This window comes from Mirounga angustirostris, unplaced genomic scaffold (assembly GCF_029215605.1).
Source record: "Mirounga angustirostris isolate CCGP_5_RB_7025 unplaced genomic scaffold, mMirAng1.0.hap1 SCAF_4, whole genome shotgun sequence".
Taxonomy (NCBI): Eukaryota; Metazoa; Chordata; class Mammalia; order Carnivora; family Phocidae; genus Mirounga; species Mirounga angustirostris.
This window is the reverse complement of record NW_026991712.1, coordinates 99211948-99238871: the sequence shown is the minus strand read 5'-3', so window position 1 is coordinate 99238871 and position 26924 is coordinate 99211948. Positions and strand designations below refer to the sequence as shown.

The 26924-nt window shown below is 42.5% G+C and overlaps 1 protein-coding gene across 3 annotated transcripts in view; it reads right to left on the bottom strand.

The window, feature by feature from the left end:
- SORT1 (sortilin 1) overlaps positions 1 to 23839 on the bottom strand; it is a 65425-nt gene extending 41586 nt beyond the window's left edge. For 2 of the 3 annotated variants that reach the window (XM_045897038.3, XM_045897039.3), the window contains exons 1-3: positions 23476 to 23839; positions 2833 to 2892; positions 1303 to 1376 (exon numbers count right to left, since the gene is read on the bottom strand). In XM_045897038.3, the coding sequence (XP_045752994.2) occupies positions 1303 to 1376; positions 2833 to 2892; positions 23476 to 23787 (446 nt within the window). In that variant the 5' untranslated portion in view covers positions 23788 to 23839. Of the gene's footprint in view, positions 1 to 1302; positions 1377 to 2832; positions 2893 to 20369; positions 20680 to 23475 lie in introns of those variants that run through there. The other variant, XM_045897040.3, reaches the window with a different exon arrangement.
- Between the last annotated feature and the right edge of the window lie 3085 nt (positions 23840 to 26924).

Here is a 26924-nt window from a genome sequence, read left to right as displayed (position 1 = left end):
GGATACTTTTCTTCTATCTGAAACGCTTCAACTACTGTTCTATCTGAATAAACAAAATCACCTATAAATTACACCCCTTTTTAGCACTGGGACTCTATGATGCATTATCAATCTTTATCAAACAAATAAAAAATACTATCAACCTAAAAATTATAGAGAAGCCAAGGTATTCATTCATTCAATTAGTATGTACTGCTTGCCTGCTATGAGTCAGCTGTTTGGCTAGTTGGTGGAGAACCCTGAGTTAGTCAAGAACCTTGCTTTCATGGAGCGTACAGCAATTTCAAGATGGCAATTCCTTCTTGGCCTATTTTTAAGCCAACATCACTGTGCTGAAGGGCAGGGAGCACCGGCTCCAGGCTCAGTAGCGGCAGCCAGTGATCAGGCCTACTAGGGAAGGGAGGTTGGGCTGATCCATGTCAAAGCTTCCACATGGGTTCACCCCCTCCTGGACCAAGACTGACAGTCAAAGAAGGAACCCTGAGAGAGTACAATGGTTCCTGGGAGCTTCCTTGGCCCTGAGGGGCAGTTTCTGTGTCATCTTTCTTTAGGTTCCTTGGGGGGAAAATGGGATAGACACAAATGACTGAGAAGACAATCAGCAATTTCTGAGAGTTAGCTGGTCTTGAATCTTATAATTAAGAGAAAGAACCTACTATTTAACCAAGCTGTACCTCTGAGAAGACAACTCTAAAACCCTGTGAATGTCACAGTATAGATTATGGTTCCTGAACATACACTGCCACCATCATTACCCGTGTGAACACTGTGACGCACTTGGGTTAGGTCTGACCTGAGAACTCCCTCCTGATCTGGAAACAACCTGCTTAGGGCTCAAAATACATGTCCATTTTATTGTAAGATAAATCACATTCACTTGAAAGGTACAGTGAGGACTGTTAATTCAGGGATATAAAAACCATTTTGTGTTATTTCAGGGATATAAAAAAACTCATAATAAATAGAAAGATGGTTAAACTCTATGCTACCTTCCCACAAATAAACAGCCATTTAAATGAAAAGATACAGACCCCTATGGACTCCTCCTTCATCTTCCTTTATTGTTTTGCCACTCAGTGAGGTTAGCCTAATCTCCTTGGAACTAGATCCCTTTTCATATTTCTTCAGGTTGCTAAGCAGACACTCAGTGTACTGAGTGTGACAGTCTGGTGAAAATTTAAGATGGCTAGAAGATCCTTTAAATCAAATTTTAGACTCCATCATGTCTATAATAAAAGTAGGGAACTTACATTCACAATGTGTTACTCAGCCAATGCCCCAGCCACATGTTACGTATCTCACCTTCGATACAGCTTGGACTGTCCGAAAGTCATAATTACCAGTGGTACATGGAAGGTGGTCAAGACTAGAATGATCTGGGAAGAGACAAAAGCAGGCAGTCAATAAGAAAGATAGTCCAATTACATGCTTGCATGTGATGGGATTAAATCAACATCTAAAAATTGCCAATAGCCCTGCTCTGTGGTAGCCTACACTGTAGTGTCAGAAAACCAAGAAGGACCACGTAACTAGGGCTCACAATGACTCAAGATCTCAACTCATTTTGTTGAAATGGTCCCATCACATACACTTGAAGTAGTGAGGCAGAGCTAATCAACTACACATTATAATAAAGGAAGGGTTTAACTATTTTGTATCTCTATTATTGTAAGATATTCTCAGGCAAAGATCATCCCTCTTTCTGCTTACAGAGGCTAGGATAGTATGGTGTTCTAATAGAGGTCACTATGTCATATACATTTGCCCTTTTCTTCCTCTCCTCGCTGTTAGTTCTCCATGAAATTAATTTTTCAAATAAGTACTTTTCTAGACACAAATATGCATGAGGAACAGACTCTGATAGTAGATGAGTACAAGAGGCTATGAAGTCTCAAATAGCCATAAAACAAGAAGTCTTAGAGATACCAACTATCTTAGACAAATGGATAAATCATGGAAACTGGTGCACTACTCAAATTTTAGAAGAAACTGAGACATGGTTAAAGACATTCTACCAGAAGTTTAAAACTTAATGAAAATAAGACATTTTAACTTTCTTGTCAACACCAAAATTCTATTTCTTTTGATTCCTGATACCACCGTCATGGGCCTCAGTGCTATGATGCAGACATTACCAGAATACCAGAGGGTATGAGCTGTGGCCCCTGCCCTTGTTCAGACAGAAGGACACAGAGCTGGGCCACGCCAAGCCCGGACTCAAGCCCCGAAGACCCGAGGCCACCCTTGGTGCGCCCTCCTCCTGGGAGGCTATATATACAGGCGTACACAGGGTAAGGAGCTGACAGACTCTCCCTCCATGCCGCCAGTCCTGGCACTGGCTCCCCCATGGCAGGGGAAGAGACAACAGATGGAGCTGGACAGCCGCGAGCCCACGGGCGCCACAGTCCTTCAATGCTAACTGTGGGAAAGGACACAGGAACAATACAGTTTGGAGGAAAAATGCCAAGATGTGCAATGTGCAGTTTTCTGCTGCTACACAGGGGTTTTCCCAAGTATTGTGAGGCTCCCGTCGGAGCACCCGGCACTCTCCTTCCTCTTTCTTCTTCGTGCTCATCTTGATGCCAAGCAGCCTCCAAAAACTAAAAAGGTGTCTATCTTGCTATTATGGAAAAAGGTGGTCACAAGATGTTCCCAGTTCTAAAGCAAAACCAAAACAAGCACAGCTTCCTGAAAGTCTGTACTGCAAACATGCGCTTTCTGCAACGGAGGTTGGAGACCATTTCAGAAAGTAACAACATTCAGCGTTTAAACTCCTAAAATCCCCATCTTCTTCTTGCTACACTGAGTTAACAGACTCAAAATACTACTTACCCCAGTGCCATCGCCAACCCAGGACAAGGATACTGAGACACTGAGATCATCAAACACATGCTATAAGGGAAAAAAAAAATTTATTTAGAAATGACATCTGTCTTCCGATCTCTGGCTTCCTTAAATAATTCAGAACACTATTACTTTCAAAGTAATTAAGTTCATAATTATAAGGGGTATGAATTCCCAGAAAAATCTGGGAGAGCCAGGATTGAATTACTTAACCCAAATTACAAATAACTTGGACATTTTAATTCTCTCTCATACGAAGTAAGCCAAGCAGATGAGTTTTCTTACTGCACCAGATGGGGAGATGGAATAATCTAATTGCTTTCTCCAACAGAACTAAATATAAAGATATAGAAAGTATTCTTAGGATGCTTTAAAACAAGAGATCACAGCCCACATTGACAGAAATAATTGTAACCCAATCGGCATAATTTGAATTCTTCTAGGCAGCCTTCACAGTATAGTTAATAGATGGATTCCTTTTGCTCCTAGGCTAACTCACTCACTCAAAATGGCAAGGAACAGAAGCAAGAGTCAATGCCCTGTTTCACCTTTACATAGTGACAATGGGGGCACCTGAGTGGCTCAGTCCATTAAGCGTGTGACTCTTGACTTCGGCTCAGGTCATGAACTCAGGATTGTGAGATCAAACCCCATGTCAGGCTCTGTTCAGTGAGGAGTCTGCTTGAGATTCTCTCTCTCCCTCTGCCCCTCCCCCTGCTCTCTCTCTAAAATAACAAAGTAAATCTTTAAAAATAAATAAATAAATAAGTAAATAAATAAAATAGTGGTTGGTGGTTATGATAGAAGAACTGTCTTAGCATTTGTGGTAAGACTGAGGAAAAAGAAAAGGGAAAGCTGGTATATTATATCCAAGATATGGTACGCATGTTGGCATGTAGTTATAATAATCATCACAGATGCTTTAGGGTTTTGGTTTTTAAATACTTTCTCTATTTACAAAATAATACATACCCATTATAGAAAATGTGGGCAATAATAGGGAGATATAATAAAGAAAATATAAATTATTTATAAGCCTATCACGCAGATATTCAAGGCTAACATTATGGGTATAATCTTCTAGTCTATCATTTTTTAAATTAAATTAAATTTTTTATGTTATTTTATTATTTTTTTAATTTAAATTCAATTAGCCAACATACAGTACATCATTAGTTTTTGATGTAGTGTTCAGTGATTCATTGGCTGCGTATAACACCCAGTGCTCATCACATCACGTGCCCTCCTTAATGCCCATCACTCAGGTACCCCATTGCCCCTATCATTTTTTTAACTGATAAAGAATTCCAAAAAGGCAATACTGGCACTTAGTAAAAATTTCCAACCATAGACAGATGTATACAGTCGATCCTTGAGCAATGTGGGGGAAAGAGGTGCCACCCCCAGCATGGTCAGACAGTCACATATAACTTTTGACTCCCTCAAAACTTAACTACTATAGGCTACTGTTGACTGGAAACCTTACCAATATCATCAATAGTAGATTAACACATTTTGTATGTTATATGTACTATATGCTGTATTCTTGCAATAAAGTTAGAGGAGATAAAATGTTATAAAGAAAACCATAAAGAAGAGAAAATATATTTACCAGACGACGACAACAACAACAACAACAACAACAAATCACATGTAAGTGGACCCGTGCAGTTCAAACTCATGTTGTTCACGGGTCAAACGTATAATAAAAAGTGAAGATCTTTCCTCTTCGATAACCACGTGCCCCACCACCTCAAGCCCCACTCCCCCGAGCAGTTAACAGTTTAGTATATATTTTTGCTAAATGTTGACGATTATGCTTTTCACTTACAAAGACTTATTATATCTTTTGAAGTTTTTTAATCTTAAGCATGCCCTCCTTTCCGAGTATGAGCAGTTCCTTAGAAGCAGAGGCCATAACTTTATACTTCTTAGTATTCCTTGTGCCTGACATGATACTTTACACCCTCCATAAGTATTTGTTGAAAATGGTTATACATCCTTCCCAAACCACAAACTCCGTCTCAAAATAGAACACGTCCATAAATGGTGGGATGCCAGCCGCTTGGTCACTGCAGCCACTACCCCAACAGAGAAGTCTGAAGAAATACGACTCAAAACACTAACTGTTTTGCTTATCTTCTCATTTTCTTTCGTGGTCCTCCTGAACGGGTTTCTGTATTCACCTATGTTACTTCCCCCCGGACTGTGAGTACCTGTGAGATCAGCAGAAGCTCTTGTACAATCTCTGGAAATGGTACAATCAGTGCCTCACGGAGGGCTTGCTTGCAAAATGCTGCTTAACTCTCAAATGCTCAGGCAGACCTTCTCACAGCCTCTGCAGGACAGAAAGGCCACTCATACAGGTAAGCTGGCTAAGCATCTGAGAAAAAGTAGGGTTGCTAGAGACATCTGGAACCAGCAGCTTAAAAACTGACACAGCAATGTGTCTTGTAAGATATTCCACACAGAGCAAGACGGCCTGTTCTCTTGAGTGAGGATATAGTGTCTGAAATTACATCAATGAGCTCCTTGAGGAGCAGGAATACCCAGAGCTCCCACAGGCACCAGAGAGACCACATGGGCTCACAGTCATCTAAACACAGGCTATCTTTCCAAGGAAGGCTCTGGTCATCACAACTGACTAGGATAAAAGAAAAATTCCATCACTGGAGTCCTGGCTATCTTGATCAGGCCACAGTACAGTTAGTCCTGAGCCAATCAGGATCTGCAACTCTCGCTTTTCAGACAAAGCTCTACACACCTGACCCAGCCAGTCAATACACATTGGCATTACTCATATTTTCCTCTTGCCCAGTCACAGAAGGAGGAGGGTCATTAGATATCACCAGCGACACCCAGCTTCACCTGAACAACTCAAAGGATAGTTGGCCTCATTTATCATCCAAAGAGTTCCTCTGGAAATGTAGGCCAGATTTATTAACTCTAATTGTGGTCTTCTGCTACCCTTAGCCCTCTCTCCTTTCCCTTTCCATAACCAAGTACATTTTACTTTTGAAAACACACAAACTCATTGGAAAAAACCCATCTCTCTATGGCAAATGCAACTAACTTTTTATATTCCGGTCTTTAGCATTCTTATACTAGTGAAAGTAAAAGAGAAAAATGAAATCAGATCTAGGGCCGCCTGGGTGGCTCAGTTGTTAAGCATCCGCCTTCGGCTCAGGTCATGATCCCAGGGTCCTGGGATCGAGCCCCACATCGGGCTCCCTGCTCAGCGGGAAGCCTGCTTCTCCCTCTCTCACTCCTCCTGCTTCTGTTCCCTCTCTCACTGTGTCTCTTTCTGTCAAATAAATAAAATCTTTAAAAGAAAAAGAAAAAGAAAAAGAAATCAGACCTAACAACAGACCAAACCTCAGGTGGAAAGAAAAGGTCATATGGAAAGAAAAATTAACCCTCGTCTAAATACTATTCTGGTCTTGCCTTAAAAAGCTTAAAAAAAACCCAAACAAACAACAACCAAGAGCAAAAAGGACCAATCCACTGCCAAGGAACCTAACTATGCCCCAGACCAAAGTTCAAGATATTTATAGGAATATAAAAATATCTAGTACTAGAGAAGATAAAATTCACAATGTCCAACACTCAATCAAAAAAAAAAAAAAAAAAAAGGCATGCAAAGAAGAAAACAGGAACCATAATGAGGAGAAAAATCAATCAAACTGACCCAGAAATAACACAGATAATAGAACTAATAGACAAGGACATGAAGACAGCTGTAATTATACTCCACAGGTTCAAGAAATTAGAGAGTAGATTGAGCATGCTAAATAAAGGCATAGAAGATATGAAACAGACTCAAACTGGACTACTAGAGATGGGAATTACAGTGTCTGGGGTGAAAATTACACTGGACCGCATTAACAGGAGAGGAGGCACTGCAGAAGAGGACATTAATAGACTCGAAGCCTTACCCATGGAAACTGTCCAAGTGAGACACAGCAACAAAGGCAGGAAAAATGAACAGAGCATCACTGAGCTATAGAGCCTCAAGTAACCTAATATATATATAATAGGAGTCTCTGGAAGATGGGGGGAGGGGGAGGGGGGAACAGAAAAAAAAAAAAAAAGGAAGTAAGAGACCAAAGTTTCCCAGATTTAATGAAAAGTATAAACCCAGAGAGCCAAGAAGCTCACAAATCCCAAGCTTAAGGAGCACAATGAACACTACACCAAAGCACATCATATTCAAAATGTTTAAAACCAGTGACAAAAATCTTAAAAGCATCCAGAAGAAAAAATGACATTACATACAGAAGAACAAAGAATCATAGCAGACTTCTCCTTAGAGTGCAAGCCAGTGGATCAGGATCTTTAAAGAACTAGGGGAAAACTGTAAAGATAAAATTCTATACCCAGTGAAAATAGTTTTTAATGCTGACTTTAGAAAAGAAAGCTCTGTTCTTCTGAACTTGTTTGCTGCCCCTTGGTATTACATGGTGGTTATTCCTTTTCTGAGAGCCACAAGAGAGGGACTACACCAGTGCAAAAGATCTGAAAGATAACTGAAATCTCAACTTTCCGTGTAAAACCAACCATTCCGGTTCCTAATGATCACAGCTCACGCGATCTCCTCCTAGATATTATTCTCACAGCACTTATGGATGTTGCTGGTACCATAACTATTTACATATTTGGCTACCCCTCAGGTCACGCTAGGTAGTCTTAGATGGCAGGCACTGGGATCTGGTATTACCCATCAGGCCTAGCACAAGGTCTTATATGTCTTAAGTGCTCCACAAATATCTCTGTACAAGTCTATTCACAACCCCCTGCCACCAACATTACTGACCTGTGTGTAATCTTCCTTCTAGCACGGTTACCAACATTTCAGTAAATAATGGTTGAACAGGGATTCTTCCTATGCCCTTTCTGCCAGCCGAAACACTGTTAACACTAGGACATGTTCTGGGGTGCTTATACACCTAATAGTGACCTCACTCCTCTCCTCCCCACTATAATTACCATCAACTCCATATGGCCCAAACTGGTAAGGATGCCCTGCATGCAGCACCGGCCAGGGGCAGACGATACAGAACAGAAATGCACACATTTGAGTATGAAGAAACAGAGGTCTGTGCACTGAGTTATTTAAGCAGGGCGTCCAGAGGTAGGAGTGGCCACAAGCAATAGCAACATGGCGGGAGGAGGTTGTTGTGCAGGGAAAACAAACATGAGGATACACACAAGCCTTCTGAGAAATGTCAAAGGATAACACAAGTAACATATTAATGTCATCCACCAGTCACGTGCTGAGTATACAGTAGATGTGCTAAGTGCTTGTTCAAATGAATAAGAATTTTAAGATCAGGACAGACAAGCTGTGGTGGGAATAGAAGGAAAATAAAATTACAGTAAAGGAAATGCATACGAGAAGAACAGTACCTCTGACTGAATGCCCACAGAAAATGGAGATGAGGCCACAGGATCAGCTACTCAATTAGACATGGTTTCCAATGGTATATACAGCTGAACAGCATCAACCAATAAGTTATGGTTCAATTGTTCTAATCAAGGCAAAGTAAGATGAACAAAAGAAATATGAGCAGAGGACAAGGCTGTGTGGCTAGGAAGACCTGAAAGGCAGAATAATCCCTTTTACGAGGAAAAAACCCCAAACCTTCAGCACAATATTACCAATGAATAGCTTACGATATTAAAATACTGAACGTGTAAAAACATGTAGATATGTAGGAGTCGAGGAGTTCAGCCAACAGAAGGTACAGTGAATGTCTACCTCAAGCAGTGTTGGAAAAGCGATGCTATATGCTAGCTGTATACACAACAACTGAAATGGAGAAGGTGGGGAGAGCTGAAACCCGTTTTATTTCTGGAAAACAATAGCTGTGTTGCTCCAATGTAGTATGCCTAAGAGGTAGATTATTTAGCACAAAGAGAACATGATCTGGCCACTTCATATTGCTAAATGTCAGCCAAATGTACAATGCAGAAGCAGGTCAAAATTAAGGGAAACCATGTAAATATGTTGTTTATATGATGAACAGTCCAAAAGCCAGTATCCAGAGGGGCCACCGAATAAATACAGTAATTCCAATTACTTAATCATACCCTATGGTAGGAAGCTCAGAAACCAAGCAGTTTAAGACTAGCTATGTAAAAATGTCAGCTCGATTCAATCAAGAGCAGATGAGCATGAAACTTGCCACTTCTAGAGAGAGATTTATTAGTCTCCTAGCACGGTTACTGGCACAGGAATAGATAAGACAGATCAGTGGAACGAAACAAAGTCCAAGACTGGGCAAGGTTTCTTTCAGTGTATGATCAAGCTAGCATTTCAAGTTAGTGGTCGAAGTGTTGGAAAAACTAGCTATCTGGAAAAAATAAGCTGGATCCCTAAAGCCCTTCTTACGCCCACTCCCAAATAAATTCCACCTACAGCAAAGATTTAAATATAAAAATTCAAATCTTGAAAATCCTAGAAGTATGAGTGACTATTTTTATAATCTTAAAATGAGAAGACCATTTCAAAAAATGATGCAAAAACTGGAACCCATAACATACTACAGGAATTACTTGGACTACATAAAAAATTTTTTTAATGGCAAAATACAAAATAGCAAGTTGAAAAAAATGGAAAAATTATTTGCCACAAGACAAAGGGTCACTATAGAAAAGGGTTGTCAAGTCAATAAGAAAAAGACAAAGACCGCCAAAGAAAGTAGGCAAAAGACACAAACAGGCAATTCACAAAGGATAAGGAAATGGCTAATAACATGTGAAAAGCTATTCAATTTCACTAGTAATCCAAAGAAAATCAAAGAAAAATAATGTAATGACATTTCCACCTTCCAGAAGAGCCTGACAGAGCATACCCAGTGAGGACACGGTGACCAGGCACCTGTGTGCACTGTGGGAAGGAGCGTATCACGTGCTACCACTTTCCTGCAGAGCTGCTCAATGATGTGAGTCAGAACTGAAAATGTCCACATCATGTGACCCAGCAATCCTACCCCCCCTACTTAAGAATTCATCACAGGGGGATAATGACACATCTTGACAAAGGATGTTCGTACCTGGATGTCTGCTGCGGCTAATAACTACTGAGCACTCCCTGTAGGCCGTCCACTGCGCGAAGGCATCTTAACACATTATCATTTAATCCATATAACAATGCCATAAGATATCGCTCTCTCTGTATATTCTAGGTGAAGGATTAAAGCTTTGTTAAATATGCTATGACGTGCAATGAAACATAGTGGGTGCTGCTGAAAATGTTTCTGGTATTCACTGACACTGGAGGATATTCCCAATGTACTGCCTAAAAAGCAAGTGACAGAAGAGTGTGTAAAATCCTGTGTGGGTCCCTATGGTTAAAAGCTACCTGAAGGGAGGTCCTTCAGAAAATCAATAGCAACTGTCTCTAAATGGTAGAATTTATGGGGATACTTTCTCTTCTTTATAGTTTTTCTGGACTGACTGAATTACTCCCCCACCCCACCTCCAACTATCAGGAATCATGTTTAAAAATAAAACTATAGCGTCCCCTGGGTGGCTCAGTCCGTTGAGCATCTGCCTTTGGATCAGGTCATGATCCCAGGGTGCAGGGATCGAGCCCCGCATCAGGCTCCCTGCTCCGTGGGAAGCCTGCTTCTCCCTCTCCCACTCCTCCTGCTTGTGTTCCCTCTCTCACTGTCTCTCTGTCAAATAAATAAATAAATAAAATCTTAAAAAAAATAAATAAATAAAAATAAAAACTACAGAAGTTATTTTTATTTTGAAAAAGGGATATATAAAAGAGTGGTATAAAAAGTATACATAGACCATGTCAGTTTATTCTTCCATTATACCGGCTAACGGGATGCAACAGAAGGTTCCAGGACAGGTCAGAGAGCCCCCCGCTCCTCCCAGCCACACTAAAATGGGTGGTCTCGATTTAAGGTAGACTTCCTCATACCACATCCCAACGTCATTATTCACCGACACACCCACAGTCTTCCATTCATCACCTGTTGAACAGTGATTTCTAATGTCCCAGATGGCACTGACAGCCATTTGTTGCCCCCAGTAGGGAAGCTGTGGGCAGCAGGGAATCGTTGGCTGGCATTTATAACCAAATTGGTTTTCAGGGACTCATTATGGTAGAAATTAGGGGACAGCTTGTACTACCTTCTCTGAAACACATCCACCTTGACAGCTGATGGTAAGATTTATCCATGCATTTATTGCCTACCATATTAGAGTCTGAGGTCCACACATTTTAGAGACCATGAATGAACACAAATGTCCATTTCTGTGGTCCTGTGGCCAATCGCTAGCTCCATCTGGAAAAAGAGAAAGGCCACAACACAAAACACAACGTGCTTCGTGCGGATAACTTTGTCTTCACATCTAACTAAACCAGAAGCCTAATTAAATTACTGTTGCTATAGCTCAGAGAACTTAAAGTTGGTCATGCAAGTCACTGTAGCTTAGAAAGAAAACTTGGGAATGAGAAACTTCTGCCTGTCTTAGTTACATACCTGATCGAAAGTAAACTACTGAAAGAACCAAATGTGGGTCAGTTTCACAGGGTTGGCCCCAGGTGAAAAGCCGGTAGCAGATGACCCGACCATTCTGCCATCAGGAGCCACTTCTCTGGCTAGTAACCAAGGGAATGAATCCCGTGACGGCATCCTTCACACCCATTCCTTCTTTGGACAAGTTCCTCTGTGTGTCTACCATGCGCCATGCCCTATTTGGAGCCCTGGGGAAATAGCAGCGAGAGTCCCTGTTCTGTGCTCATGGGGCATTTATACCCCAAAACACACTTCCTACAGAAGTCTAAAAATGAAGGCTAAGCATGCTAGACCTTTAATCTAGAGACGACAGGCTGTCAGAGTGAAAATACAACTACAAAAGTGGGTGTGAAAGCCCAGTCCAGTAACTCGCTGCTTGGAAAAACAGGCTCAAATTATTCTCTCTTGGGAATCCACTTCCTCAAAAGTAAAACTGAATTATGCTCCTTTGCTCAGTGGAATAATAGGAATCAAATGAAATAACATACAAAGGCAAGGCCCTGGTGATCCCATAGAAGCTGGAAATTTAAGATTCAGGCTTCCAAACCTCAACTAGGGAACACAGGGACAGCCAGGACACAGTGCTGTGCAGAAGAGGTCTGGGACACAGCCTGGGTGATGCTCTTGCAAGCAGGAAGGAAATCTTCACAGAATTCAGTTCTGTTAAATAAGGCGCTGCTGAGATCATAAAACATGAGCTAAAAATAAGAAGACAAATGTTCCAGTTCTCATGGAGACTATTCTTAGAAATGAAAACGCTAAACCCAAAACATTACACAAGTTTTCATACCTACTCAATTATTCAGAGTTTTCTGCAAGGCAAGACGATACAGAGAAGAGCACAGGCCTAACAGTCAATCTGAATTTTATTTCCAGCTCTGCCAAAAGCTGTGTGAACTTGAGCAGCGCAACCTAACTTCACCACCAAGGTGAGGGGGCTGGAATGCCAACACCTCTAGTCCTTATAAGCTTTAAAATTCTATGACTCATCAATAATTTAACCACTCCGTTTGCTTTTCCACTGCTCTTTGTTTAAAACAAACAAAAACCAACTCAGCTTCCGGGCTCCACAATACTTTAGTGTTGAAAGGGGAGGGCAACAGCAACCTGCGTTAGACAGAAACCCCAATGACCTGAACACTCACGGGAAGGAAGCAAGGGAGACCTCTGATGCCAGGATCTGTGCGGTAGAAATCTATGCATTTGACCTCTAAGATAAACCTGCAGACCATCACTCTGTATCAATTTGCTAAACTTGTCAGAATTACCTACAATTAGTAATCCATTTTCTTAGGTCACAGAAGAAGCAAATAAAACTTAGGGAATAGTGTGTCTCAAGACAGGGTCAGCAGGAAAAAGAGCAGGATATTGCAAGGGGATTATCATTTCTGCAGAACAAAAAAGTAAGCTTCAACAAGCAGACAATGGGCTGTTCAAAGAAAGGGGAGAAAATGGCCCCACATATCTCAACAGCCCTTGAGGGCATGAATGCCATACTGCATTAAAATAATGTGAGCGGTGGCATAGCATAGTTTAATCTCTTCTTAAATGATCCAGGGTCATAGTGTTGACTAAGAAGGCAGAGAAATATTTTAGAAAGATTCCCATTAAACAAAAACAAAAAAACCTTTGGCACTTAAAAGGGTGGGCTTAGTTTTGGAAAAATGCACTTTCATGGGATATCTCAATTCTCATTATGCCCAATAAATGAGCTAAATTTCAAAAACAGTTAGCATTTACTTTTTACATCTTAGTCCCACTTCAAAGAAAAAGTGATAAGTGATAGGCCCCTGTCGCCAGCCACTGAGCCACTGGGGGTGGGGATGAAGCCTTCACTGCACCCCCGCCTGCTTCCAGATCCTTGGGCACACCAAGCTCTTTCCAGTCCCAGGCCTTCGAACATGTGGTTCTCCCTGTGATACTCCTACTGACCAAATTCTATTCATCTTCAAGTCTCAGTTTAAATAATTTCTCAGTGACTCAGTCCTTCCTAATGCCCCCAGACTAAAAGGACCTCTGTCAATTACTCTCCTGCCATTACTTTTGTTCTTCTGGGTACTTACTGTATTTATAGTTACGTATTTGTTTAACATTCATGTTTTCTGCTGGTTCATAAAAACAGGGGTCTCGTCTGCTGTGTCCCACCATCAGTTCCCAGGACTTGGTATCCAATACAATGCCCAACATCTAGAATGTGTGCAATCAGCAATTGTTGAAGTAAAGAATAACAATAATGGTAGTGAACTTGTACGGAACACCTACAATATATAATGTACCACTACTCCCTTAGAGGTGAAGAAGCAGGCTCAAAGAGGTTCCGTAATTTGCCCCGATCACACAGCTGGTAGGTGGCAAGGCAAAGATGCAAACCCCTGTCTGTCTGATTCCAAACCACACACTGAATGACTGCTCTTTCCCCAGTACGGTGTGAGGCGGAAATGGTGAAGGCAAAGCACAAGCATGGCCCCTACCTTTAAGAAGACTATAATCTGGGGAATAAACATTGAATAAATGAAAGTGAATATGAGATGGAATACTATAGTTAAATGCTAGCCTACACAGCAGGGGAGTAAAGAAGAAAGCCACTAGATCTAGAAGGGCATTCAGACAGGAGGAAAGCCATGTGAACAAGGATGGAGACACACAGAGCACATGACGGGCTCAAGGGCCTGGTGGAAAGGTCACACTAACTGGAAGAGAGGGTTAGCACAGGCCGGGGAGTGGTGAAATGTTAGCCTAACGAGAGATGCACATAAGGAAAAATAAGTCCACTAACATTCTGGTCTGCTGTGCTTCCAAGCAAAGTTCCTGAGAAGTATCCATCACATCTCGTTATTATTTCTTCAAACTTCACAGAGGTGGATATTGGGCAAAGCTAACAGCCGCGGCTCAGTTAACAAATGAGGGGGAAGCCAGCAAGGGGCCATTTCAGAGCGGTCAACTTAAAACCACAGTCACTGACTCCAATAAACTAGAGCTTAATGAAGCAGAAGTAGTGATTAAATGAGAAGTAGTCTTATTTTTTTATAATAGTAAATTCTTTAAAACCATAAGTAAACTATACTATAGAACTTGAAACTTGAAACTACCAGAACCAAATGACCGGGGATCTGATGATGGTGAGATTATCATTTCTCCTTCATCTCCCATAGCTTCAGGAAAGACTAGGGTGAGATAATCTCTCTCTCACCTTATACCCTTGTTCTTAAAATCCCAAGTCCAAGGACATAAGTATACATATTTCTTAATCCAGATTTGGTTTCTATGAGTACCCATGATGATTCTTAGGAATATGACAGCCATGAAAAAAAATTTCAAGTGCGTAAACAAATATTTGAGCATCTAATGGGTAATGCATCAGAAGCTTTGGGGAAATGATCATTATAAGATATAATAAAGGATGAATACACACTAAATCCCACATCTCATTTAATCTTCACAATGATCTAACACAGATATTAGGACACCCATTTTATAGATGAAAAGACCAAGACTCACTGAAATTAATCTATCCATGGTCACCACTCAAGTTTGAATCCAGCCAGGTCCGACCTAAGATCACGTTCCCTCTTAACCAGTGCTTCAAAGAACTGTCAATCATATTAACAAGTTAAAATTTTGATGTAATCATGAAGGTTAAAAAAAAAGAACACATACGCTTCTCATATTTCTGCCAATCTTGACTCACCCTCCTTCTTGCCACCCCCACCCAAGCCTGTCACCCAACCCTGCCAAGTGATAAAACCACCTCATCTCATGTATCTCCTTTTATGCACATGTTCCTCTGGAGTCGGTATTTATCAGGATCATTTGGCTGATAATTGGGCCCTGTGGAGTCAGTAGCTAGATGAACAGGCTTATTAAGAAATGTCCATCGACAGATGAATGGATAAAGAAGATGTGGGCGCCTGGGTGGCTCAGTTGTTAACTGTCTGCCTTCGGCTCAGGTCATGATCCCAGGGTCCTGGGATTGAGCCCCACATCGGGCTCCCTGCTCCGCGGGAAGCCTGCTTCTCCCTCTCCCACTCCCCCTGCTTGTGTTCCCTCTCTCTCTGTCTATCAAATAAATAAATAAAACCTTTAAAAAAAAAAAAAAAGAAGATGTGGTATATATATATATATATAATGGAATATTATGCAGTCATCAAAAGGAATGAGATCTTGCCATTTGCAATGACGTGGATGGAACTGGAGGGTGTTATGCTGAGCGAAGTAAGTCAATCAGAGAAAGACATGTATCATATGATCTCACTGATATGAGGAATTCTTAATCTCAGGAAACAAACTGAGGGTTGCTGGAATGGTGGGGGGCGGGAGGGATGGGATGGCTGGGTGATAGACATTGGGGAGGGTATGTGCTATGGTGAGCACTGTGAATTGTGCAAGACTGTTGAATCTCAGATCTGTGCCTCTGAAATAAATAATACAATATATGTTAAAAAAAAAAAAAGAAGAAGATAGCAGGAGAGGAAGAATGAAGGGGGGGGAATCGGAGGGGGAGACGAACCATGAGAGATGATGGACTCTGAAAAACAAACTGAGGGTTCTAGATGGGTGGGGGGTGGGAGGATGGGTTAGCCTGGTGATGGATATTAAGGAGGGCACGTTCTGCATGGAGCACTGGGTGTTATACACAAACAGTGAATCATGGAACACTACATCAAAAACTAATGATGTAATGTATGGTGATTAACATAACAATAAAAAATAAAAAAAAAGAAATGACATAAATCACATATACAGTACTCCAAGGTTTTCAAAACATTTTCTCTTCAAAGCCTCTGATAATGCTCCATTTTATATGATGGGAAACTGAGGCTAAAAAAGGCTAACTGAGCTCTGCTGAGGGTTCAGTGACTGTACAGAGCAGAGAATTCACAACTATAGGACTTACAACTGGGGCCTATAACTTTGCCTTATCCCTAAAGCAAATGCATTGATTTAAAACATCTCTATGAGGGGCGCCTGGGTGGTTCAGTCAGTTAAGCATCTGCCTTCAGCTCAGGTCATGATCCTGGGGTCCTGCGATCGAGCCCCACAACGGGCTCCCTGCTCAGCAGTGCTTTTCCCTCTCCCTCTGCTGCTCCCCCTTACTTATGCTCTCACTCTCTCTCTCTTTCTCAAATAAATAAATAAAATCTTAAAAAAAAAAATAAAACCAAAAACATCTCTATGAAACACTTCCAAACGTTGCACCATGTTGGGACATCTGTATTCTACTCTCAGTTCTTAGCCCACACACAAAGTCGTTTAGCCTCATCAGCAAAAGTAAGAGATCTGACCAGCTAATCAGCTTAACAACCTATGATTCAAACCGTTAAGCACATTATCAGCAAGAATTCAACCTCATCCTGTTCACAAATATTAAGAAAAGAGAAATCTGTTCATTGGCTTCACCATCTTAGAGCGCCTGGGTTTCTCATGCCTTGGCTCACATTCTCCTCCAATAAGGTCCAGGAGTCCAAGAGTGTTCCTTAGAACCTTTAGCACTTCAAGTATAAAAGGTGGTCTGCCCTGCCCTCTATTCTGCTCTCCTGTTGGACATATTCTTCAAGACCGCAGCAATGGTCAACCTCTAAATGGTCAACTCTTCTCGGCTCCCAATTTCCACCTTTGGTTTCTCCAGCTCTAACCTTGTGTCTAACACTACCTGTTAAAAGACATTCCCCAGGAAGTCTCAACGCACAACTCCCTGCCCAGACCTCCCCTCTCTTTCCTCCTCCTGCCCCTGCCCAAGACCTACCTTTTGTGACATCTCTATGTTTCTTCTGGAAACCTTAGACATACTTCTCATCAGCTACTTCTACCCCACAGAAACTTTCCATTGACCATTCCCTGAGCACGTCCTGGATGTCCCTACCATCATGCCTTTACAGATCTCCTTAAGAATTATCTCCATACCTTGATTCTCTCTTCATCCAGGAAGCCTTCCCAGACCACCGCACTGTAGTGGGCATGCCTTCTTCAAAAATTCTTCCAAACTTTCATTGAGCCATCTCTGAACACTTAATCCTTAAAGCAGCACCAATGAGGATATCTTTAATGTTTGCCTTGGATGTCCAAAGGCCTGGACTCCACTATATGTAGTTTAGTAAGTGCTTAAATGAATGACATTGACACAATACATTTAACAAAACATTTTGATAAAACTTTTTATTTCACCTTCCAAATAATCCTAAAGCTGCTTCTCTAATTTAAAAAACTATAATAATGGTCAGAGAAGTTAAGTGATTGTCCATGATCACACAGCTATAAACCAGCAGAGCCAAGACTCAAATCTGGGTATTGAGATCTCTCTTTTGAATTTTGTATACAACATTTGAATCCCTTTGACAAATAATAGGTACCAAATAGACATCTGATTTGAACTATCGTGTCTGGGAAGTATAAAGTTAATCAAAATTTTCCTTCCCAGTTCAATTCTCTTAGTCCTTCAGGGTGATCTTACTGTTGAACCAGACTTGCAAACTGGCTTAAGTACAATACTTAGTTTCTCAGAATATATAGGAAGAAAAGAACAAAACTCTTAACAAAAGCAAATATGAGAGAGATAGTATTCAAGCCCTAGCAGGAAAACAAAACATACATTTTTTCTGATGAAAAAAAAAATCAAGTCAATTAATCACTCATATGTTTCTAACTAGCACAGGGCTGAGTATATTTATGGTAAGCTGACCACCTATTTTCAAAAACAAAAGCAGCCAGGACAAAAAAAAAAAAGAAGTCCTAGTTTTGGCAAAGTACTGTAGGGAAGGAAAAAAAACAAATTTACTGTTATATGTTTACTGGGTTTGCTTTTGGACTATCCAAGCTAGTAGTTTTGCTTAGCATTAGATTTTTCAGGCAACAAAGAATGATAAAGTATTACCCCCCCCCCCAAAAAAAACGAGTCAAATGTCTTTCATAATTATATGAAAAAAAATACTCCTGCTATCTTGAAGAACACTCCGTATTTCAGTGAAGCAAGCTCTGGAGGTGGTAACAAATTACCCCCAGATGTGAAATCCGGGCTATGTTCAAGTTCAACTAGGAAGCAGAACAGCCGCAATTTGTTTCTAAATTTGGAATCAACCAATAAACATTTGTGATCACAACCCCTGGCCTCCCCATCTTCCATATGAATCAGAATTTTTTTAGACATTTTAAATCTAACCCAAAATTTCTCATGTTGTAGATGAGGAATTGAGAGCTAGACACCAAAATGTAAAACAGAAAATAAATTGCATTCACAGAAAACTTTCTCAGCAAAACACCACAGGCTCTGAATGGAAGATTCTGTTTTTGCTGTGGTTTCCTGAGACTAGGATTCAGGGTAGAGTGGGGGAAAATAGCCTTAATCTTTAAAAAACAACAACAACAGAAAAAACCTCCACATGTCCGGCATTCACCTAACAACCTCTATAGGTATGAAGGGTCTGTCATGAAGATTCATTCAACCCAGCTAGCTCAAAGCCACATATTTCTAACCCAACTTTGACTATAGTCACTATTAGAACAATAAAAAACCTGTCTAGAACAGCCTGAAATTGACCAGCATGTTCCTCAAGCTCCATTACTCTTCAAACCCACCTACACACAGATCAGTGAGGCCACTCAAAGAACACATTTTCACTACATTTTTAAAAAGAATAAAAGATGCCAAAGAAACACTAGTTACAAAGGGATAGGAAGGTAATTGAAAAATTTTGGAAATTTACAAATGCAATATCTATTTCATAATATTTTTAGAGCAACTGTCACAGTGCTTTTTGCAAGAAAAGCTGTATTTTTAATTACATGTCAAGTTTGATAGTTTTACCTGCCGTAATATTAGCTTCTAACCATATAAAACATCTGAGCAGCATTTCTCCACGCTCAAACACAGTTCACTTTCTGTAAGGACAGAACTTGAAGGGTGCCTGGGTGGCAAAGTCGGCTGAGTGTCCAATTCTTGGTTTCAGGTCAGGTTGTGATCTCACGGTCGTGAGATCGAGCCCCAGATTGGGCTCTGCACTCAGCGTGGAGTCTGCTTGGGATTTTCTCCTCCTCTCCCTCTGCTCCTCCTGCTCATGCTCTCTTTCTCTCTCTAAAATAAATAAATAAATCTTAAAAAAAAAAAAAAAAGACAGAACTTGAGGGGTAGGACCGGATAGAAAGGGAGGGAGAAGGGCAGACATCACTCCTGCTCCGACCATTACCACTCAGTGTTAAGCATTGCCCTTCCTGTGAGGATCACACAAGGATAACAGGCCAACTAGGACAAAGTTGGGGAGCACAGTCTCTGTAGTCACCCACTGAGAATCCAATGCTTGTTGGCAAGAGCTGATTGGAAATCGGCAAAGTGCAGGAGAAGCTGCTAAGAGCCTCTGTGAACCTGACATGAAAGATCAGATCAAAACAGCAGGATGGAGAGCCTATTACTATTATCATTTCAGAAAGAAAATAACCATTAGAAATTGGCCAGAACATAGGCCTTCTTCCAATTATTTCCACAAACAGGAGACTCAGATTTCTAGTTAAAAAACACTATGCACAGAGCCAAATATTTGAGTCAGCAGAGAACTTCCTTAATTGTCACCCTGCATTCCCTCTGAGACATTTGTCCTGCCTGGATAGCTCTCTACCCTCATCCCAACCAAACCAGAGATGAAGACTAACCTTTCCCCAGATTAATATACTTCATCAAATCTGCTGATAACTAGTAACTGAAATCCCCAACGCAGAAGTCATTTTAACAGCCCTTAGGGGTTAAAGGTCTGATTAGTACACCGCACGGGAGTAGGATCCTCATGGGGATTTTGCTCATTCTGCTCAACCAGGACCAAGAAGGAAATCCTACAGAATTCCTATTCTTTGACCCCTGTGTATAACAAATGGGTGGAACAGGGCTCAAGAGAAGATTAACTCGAGGGTGAGGACGGGAGTGCTGGGGAAGGTAGTATGGAGAGAGACTGCATGTTGGAATACATGAGGCAGTTAGAAAGTTCCAGGGCAGCTAAAGGCACTGACCTTCAGATTTCCGGGTGTGACAATGATCCACAACAGGCTAGGAGCGGCAGCTCCCTGAACTTCCAACAGGCACATTCAGTCCTGTCAGCCTGGACTCAGCCCCGCCAGCACCAGCAAACAAACACGCACATTCTTCTCAGAGCCGACATGTCACACAACAGTCTCTCTACAGGGCCTGTTTATTTAAGAAACCGGATGCTTTGATGTTGGGGCACAAGTTGGGAAGTTCTGTGTAAAGAAGTAGTTAATGACAGGAGCAGAGGGAGGACAGAGCATGAGCAACATTTTCTGGCTTTTAATCATAAGTTTTGAAAATTTTAAGGAAATTATCAAATGGTCTGAACACAGGAATGAGAAGTAAGGAAATTATGTCAGCAACCACCGTAACTATGGCCAAAGCATTTCATCTGTTTCTTTAAGACAGTTTTCATGTCTAACCTCACAGGGGTACTTAGAGGAGGAATGTTTTGAAGCAATCCAACTTAGCAACCAACATTAATAAAATCTTCTGTGCTTGCTCAATTTCTCTCATGTGCAAAGGTTATACATGCCATGAATACTCCCAGCTCTCAAAGGAAAGAATCAGTTAAAAGTGTGGCATGAAAACAGTTTTGGGTTAAAGGCAAAAAGAAGGTTATTTCTTGAGTCTGAGAAAAGGGCATTTATAAATACACATACACATTTGCTGGATTTCCTGAGGGAAGAAGCCATTAGAGCACAGGTCTCCTAAAACCAGAAGAATATAAAAGCACTATCATGCTTTAGTTTTACCTTGCTTTTTAAAGAAGATGAAACGCCAATATATTCTCACAAGCCAAACAAGCCGTAGGTCTAGGAAATTTGCTAAAACCTTTGGAGGCTTTTCATTGTCCAGTCTGAATTATCTTTTCTTTTATCTTGGCACCCCCAGTATCCAGCACATCTTGGATATCTGGACAGCACTCTCATACACTGACTATATGAATTAACGTGGCTTAACATGAACAGCAAGTTTTAACGAATAAGAAGAGAACCAAGAACTTCTGATTTTTCTTTGGGAATTGAATCCTGTCATCTTATGAGAAACTACTCTAAATGGCACTTTCCCAGCTGTACAAAAGTATACAATATCCCTGATAAAAAGTTCTTTTGCCATGCTGATACTTTTATTTCACACTGTTTATAAAGAATCCCTAAATACTAGATCTCTTCAATACAGTTCAGGATGATTTATCAGGACTTCTAAAAATAAAGAACTGAAAAGCAAAACAGACTACTACATAACAATTCTGGGTTAAGGACGTGGACCTCTAAGAACTGCTTTACTCAACCATTTCTAAGGTGAAGATTATTAACAACGGCTTCACTTTCACCATATTTACATGTTATAAACAGGGTGGGATCTCTGAAGAAGAGATCATGGGTGATTAACAAGTGCAAAAAGAGCTACTTAAAATTAGGTCACTGAAAGAAGACTGAGGAAGAAAAGCCAAAAAAAAAAAAAATCATTGCAAACAGTAGCGAAATAAAATGAAAGAAACAGAGGGAAGCTTCAAAGAACAAGGTTTCAGGTCTGCTCTTGAGTACATCTGGCCTAAGTATCCCCTGAGCCAGTTTTTTCAACCTCTAGCTTTAGAAATCAATAGTTTACAAAAGACGTATCAAGTCAAACCAGTCAGGGATTAATCCAGGAGTAGCAGCAGGTCCTAAGGTAGGTCAATCAGCAAGAGAAGAGTCTAAAATATGGGGTAAGAATGCTACGTCCAGCTGACTCCAGGAAGGAAGTGGTCCTGTTGTAAGTTGGGTGTCAGTGATGTAAAGCCTTCCTCAACTCCCCACTCTGAGATGGAAACCTACACCATTATGTTTTCCTCCGCAAACAGGAAGTCTTCCCGGGACACATTCCATTCTATCTGCATCCAACTGGTCCCACCCATCAGCACTGGTTTGGCCACCTTTACGCAGCTGCTGCCTGGCTGGCCTTCAGTGGGGCTCTCCCTGACTGCCTGCGCCCTGACCCCACATCTGAGAATTCGCACAGGTATCAAGTATAGTCCAGGCAGAGGGAGAAAGACAGTTCAAGGGGAGACTGAGATTTGGCTGACAGGGAATGTGGTCATACATGGATAAGTGCAGTAAGCCACTCATCTCTGGCCCTCTGTACAACACTTTTTGAAAGAGGAAGGGATACGACGGAGAATGTGTCACATTGAGAATACACTGTGCAAATACGGGAAGCAGCAATTAAACCATCAGTTCTTGGAAACACATGAGGAAGATGCCCATGTTGCAGCAAGGAGCCAGGACCTTCTTAACAATGGGCTTTGTCAGGCCAGTAGTGTGCAAAGGTTGAGGGGCTTGTCCCCCGGGAGAGAACTACCACAATTTTTAAAGTTTCTGACTAGGACCGAGCGCAAAGGAAAACATCTGCAATGTGTGTTCTAACTGTAGGAAATCTTGTTACAACGGGATGAAGACAACCTGGTCAGAGTCCAATGCCAGGATCGAAGGTCAAACTGAAGGCGGAAGAGAGATCACATATATACTGTCATCCCATTTCCAAGCTTGTTCCTTAACCTATTAAAATACACACAGTAACCTAAGAGCTGCTGTGGGATTTCTGAACACCCGCCTACCCACCCTGAAAGTACTGACCCAGCGAGGACACACCTTTGCTTCTGCGCAACGCAACTTCTCCAAGCACTTAAAAGGTAATTATTCCTCCAGCCTGCTAGTGCGTTATAGCGTTACTGGGTCCTGATTATTTACACAGACGCCAAACAACGACCCTCAAGAGATTTTGACAACTTAAAAAAAAAAAAAAGGAAAAAGAATGCCGTGAAAGTCTAAGGCGGCCTCCCCTGTGACGAAACAGCCGCGCGGGCCGCGGCGTCCCGGGGGCCGCTCCGGGCCGGACTCCGACCGCCGCAGTTTCGGGGCCGCGGCCGGGGGCGGGGGGGCGCGGGCGGCGCGGGGCCGGCGAGCGGCCCGGGTCTCCCCCGCGGAGACGCAAGGCGCGCGGACGGAGAAGGAGGGACGGGCCGCGCGGGCGGGGCAGGCGGCCGCCGGGGGGCCCGGGGGCGGCACCTCGCAGTCCGGGCGACGCCCGGACCCGGCGCCCGCTCACCTGGTGCGTGTTGTTGGCCAGCTTGGCGACGAAGTCCCGGACCCGGCCGCAGTCCTGGTCCTCCTCGAGCGCGCTGCGGCGCCAACGGCCGCCGCGGGGAACCGGGCCCCCGGGCGCGGCCGCGCGCAGCCCCCAGCTCACCCCGACGGGGCCGGACCAGCGCGACAGCGGCGCAGCGGGCGGCGGCGGCGCGTCCAGCCGGTCCTGGCCGAGGGTCGCCGGCGGCAGCAGCTGGAGGAGGAGGAGGAGGAGGAGGCCGAGGCCGTGGGGCCAGCGCGAGAGGCAGTCCGCAGCTCCCAGGGGCCGCTCCATCGCCGCCGAATGCCGACGCCGCCGACACCTGCCGCCCGGCGCGCCCGCCCACCCCAGCCGGCGGCGCGCCACACCCCCCACCGGAGCCCGGCGCTCCTTGGATACGCGCAGCCGGGCCTCTCCGCCCCCATAGGCTGGCCGCCTGTCCTTCTTCCCCGGTCCACTCCTCATTGGCTCGCGTCGCTTCCGGCTTCGGGGGTCCTGGATTCGGATGCCAAGATGCGGGACTGATTGGCTGGAACGTGGCAAAAGACCGCTGAGGTCATCCCCCCATCGCCTGGCGTCTCCGGGCCCGGGCTTCCAGAGTTAGCGTAGGAGCTTCCCCCGCCTCCCGCGAAGCCCCCTGCTCGTGACGCCCGGACCCCTCGCTGGTCCCTCCGGCACCCTCAGGTTGGGGACCGGGTTATTCCCCCTACCCCGCCTCTCCCACAGACACCCCTAAAATTCCTTGGGTTGCGGCAGCGCCTGGAAAATCTCCTAAGGGAATCCCTCAGCTCCCTCAGCTGGAAAAGGGGGCTTCGTCATGAACCGGTGCTTCAGGTTTTTAACCCTCGCATACTGGAGCACCCATTGTCTAATGAAGCAGCCTGCCTCGCTGCCAGAAAAGTAAATGCGAACTGTGTGGGCTAGTCCTACGGAGGCAGATAGACATCAGAACATCCGTGACTCATGCAAGCTTGAAGAATCCTCCACTCCACCACGTATGGTCTCACTCACTTTCCTCTTCTGCAGGGAGTTAGGCCAAAGGCAGAATTGCTTATTGGTTTCCCCGGACTTACCAAGTAGCTCAGAAATCAGGGGTAGGTAAAAGGGGCAAGGGAATTCCCCACTGCCTATTTTAGACACGATCATTTCATAGGTAGGCGCACGTCTTTCTTTACCAAAGTGCCTTAACCCTGCAGTGAGTGCATTGCATAAGTTTGGTTTTGAGTATATGATGCCCCCTAAATTAGCACCCTGCCTCTAATCAATAAAACAAAACCCCAGTGCTGTTCCCTTTATCGCAGAAACTGCACACTTAACTTTTAGAACATGCAGTGCAGGTAAAACCAGTTTTGAATCTTAACTTTACTGACTCCATCCCTTCGGAATGCTAGAAGTTGTTCAGTAGAAAAGGTTGCAAATAGATACTAAGTGCACAAAACGTTACACCCAAATAAGGCCACTAAAAAGTACTTTTAGCTATAAACTGGAGGTAAATCCAAATGAGAATATATTATTCATTGTAGTGCAAAATGGTGCAATGCACCCAACCCAATGTTTACATTAAAATCCTTCTACTCACAGTAATTTGCAAACAAAAAGATTTACAAATTTACATTTTTTCCAGAATAACCTTGGTAAGACCCGAGAAGTGAAAAAATATTTTTGAATGGCATCTGAGCAGGGTGGTGAAATCACTAGACTAGTCTTCCAAGTTCTCAGCTGCTGAAATGACAAAGCTTGAAAACTGGTGTACAATTTGTTCCTTTCCATTAATTACCATGTGTCAGATTATTTTTTTAAAATACAGATTATTTTTTAATCTATGCCAACTATGGGGTAGATCACAAGACAGTCAGTTCCAGTAGCATGTGATTAGCTAGGGGAAGAAGAGGGGCTATAGAGGAATATTTCTTTGTTTGGGTGACACAAAGATGAATGGTCTATTGTCTTACGGGCTTGAAAAGAAAAAAAACAACTCAACAGTGCCATCTCCTGGAGATATTACTAAATGCACTTTTAAACAAGTAAAATTGTTGCAGTTACCTACCTTCACTTTTGAATATGTTGCTTTTTGTTACCAACCATATGCTTACAGAATATATATTTCCTTCATCAACTGCATCAGCTGATAGGGACATGGTACTTTGCATATGGCACTGAGGAAATGTTTTGAGTGAATAAACTTTTAGAATTTTACTTTCATCTGACAACAGGCACTATATACGAAAGTTGCACTGTCAGATCTCCCCTGTGAAATAATGCACATAAGACCTTACCTCACTTGCAGGACTAAAATATATAAATTACTTATTACTAAAAACTATACCTTTCTCCAAGATAAATTCTATAGCAGAAAGATGAATAGAAAGCGCTTACACATCACAAAACCATCGCTTTTCCTAGTGAGATCATTTCTGATCCTATTTATTTTTTTAAACAGGAAGTCTTAAAAAAAAGATTTTATTTATTTGACAGAGAGAGACACAGCGAGAAAGGGAACACAAGCGGGGGGTGGGGAGGGGCAGAGGGAGAAGCAGACTCTCTGCTGAGCAGGGAACCTGATGCAGGGCTCCATCCCAGGACCCTGAGATCACGACCCAAGCCGAAGGCAGATGCTCAACTGACTGAGCCACCCAGGGGCCCCTCGGATCCTATTTAAATTGGACACAAGAAATGTAGAACGTTTTAAAATTCTACGGAAAACCAAACTTCTCTTAAGAATGCTGAAATTCTATTCTTTTCAAGAATGTAGAGGGTACGAAATTTACTGTCTCACCAGCTGTATAGTCTAAGGTATAAATAACACTGCCCAGGCAGCGAGAAGGGAAAATAGTGTAAGCTGTGGCTAAGGGAGATATGCTAAGATCTATTTTTCCCCACATAATACCCAAAATTCAGAGACACAACTCTCACCTGTCCCTAAAGAGGCATGCTTTGTTCATGACCTACAGAGTTAAAGAGAATGTTACAGTCTAGTTCTCCCCAGTAGAAGCTTCATGGGAGCACAGACCATATCCAGTATTTTCACAGCTCTATCCCCGATGCCTAAGACATTACTTGGCACAATAAGTTTGTTAGATTTGAATAAATGGAAGTTGTGATAGGATTTTTCAGTGGCATTTTCTACCAGGATTTGATAAAAGGTGAACATGAGAGAAATGAATCTCATGATCATCGTGTTGTATTTATTTTTTAAGTAATCTCTACGCCCAGTATGGGGCTCGAATTCATGACCCTGCAATCAAGAGTCGTGTGTTCGACTGACTTGAGCCAGCCAGCCGCCCCTATCATGTCATATTTAATAACAGGGTTAAAATCACTAGAACAGTCTCCAGAACATTGGTGACAATATATTCTGGTTCCCTACTTTCCTTATGTGTAGATCTAAGGCAAAATTTTCGTCCAAATGTTTCCTGCCATCACAATTTCCA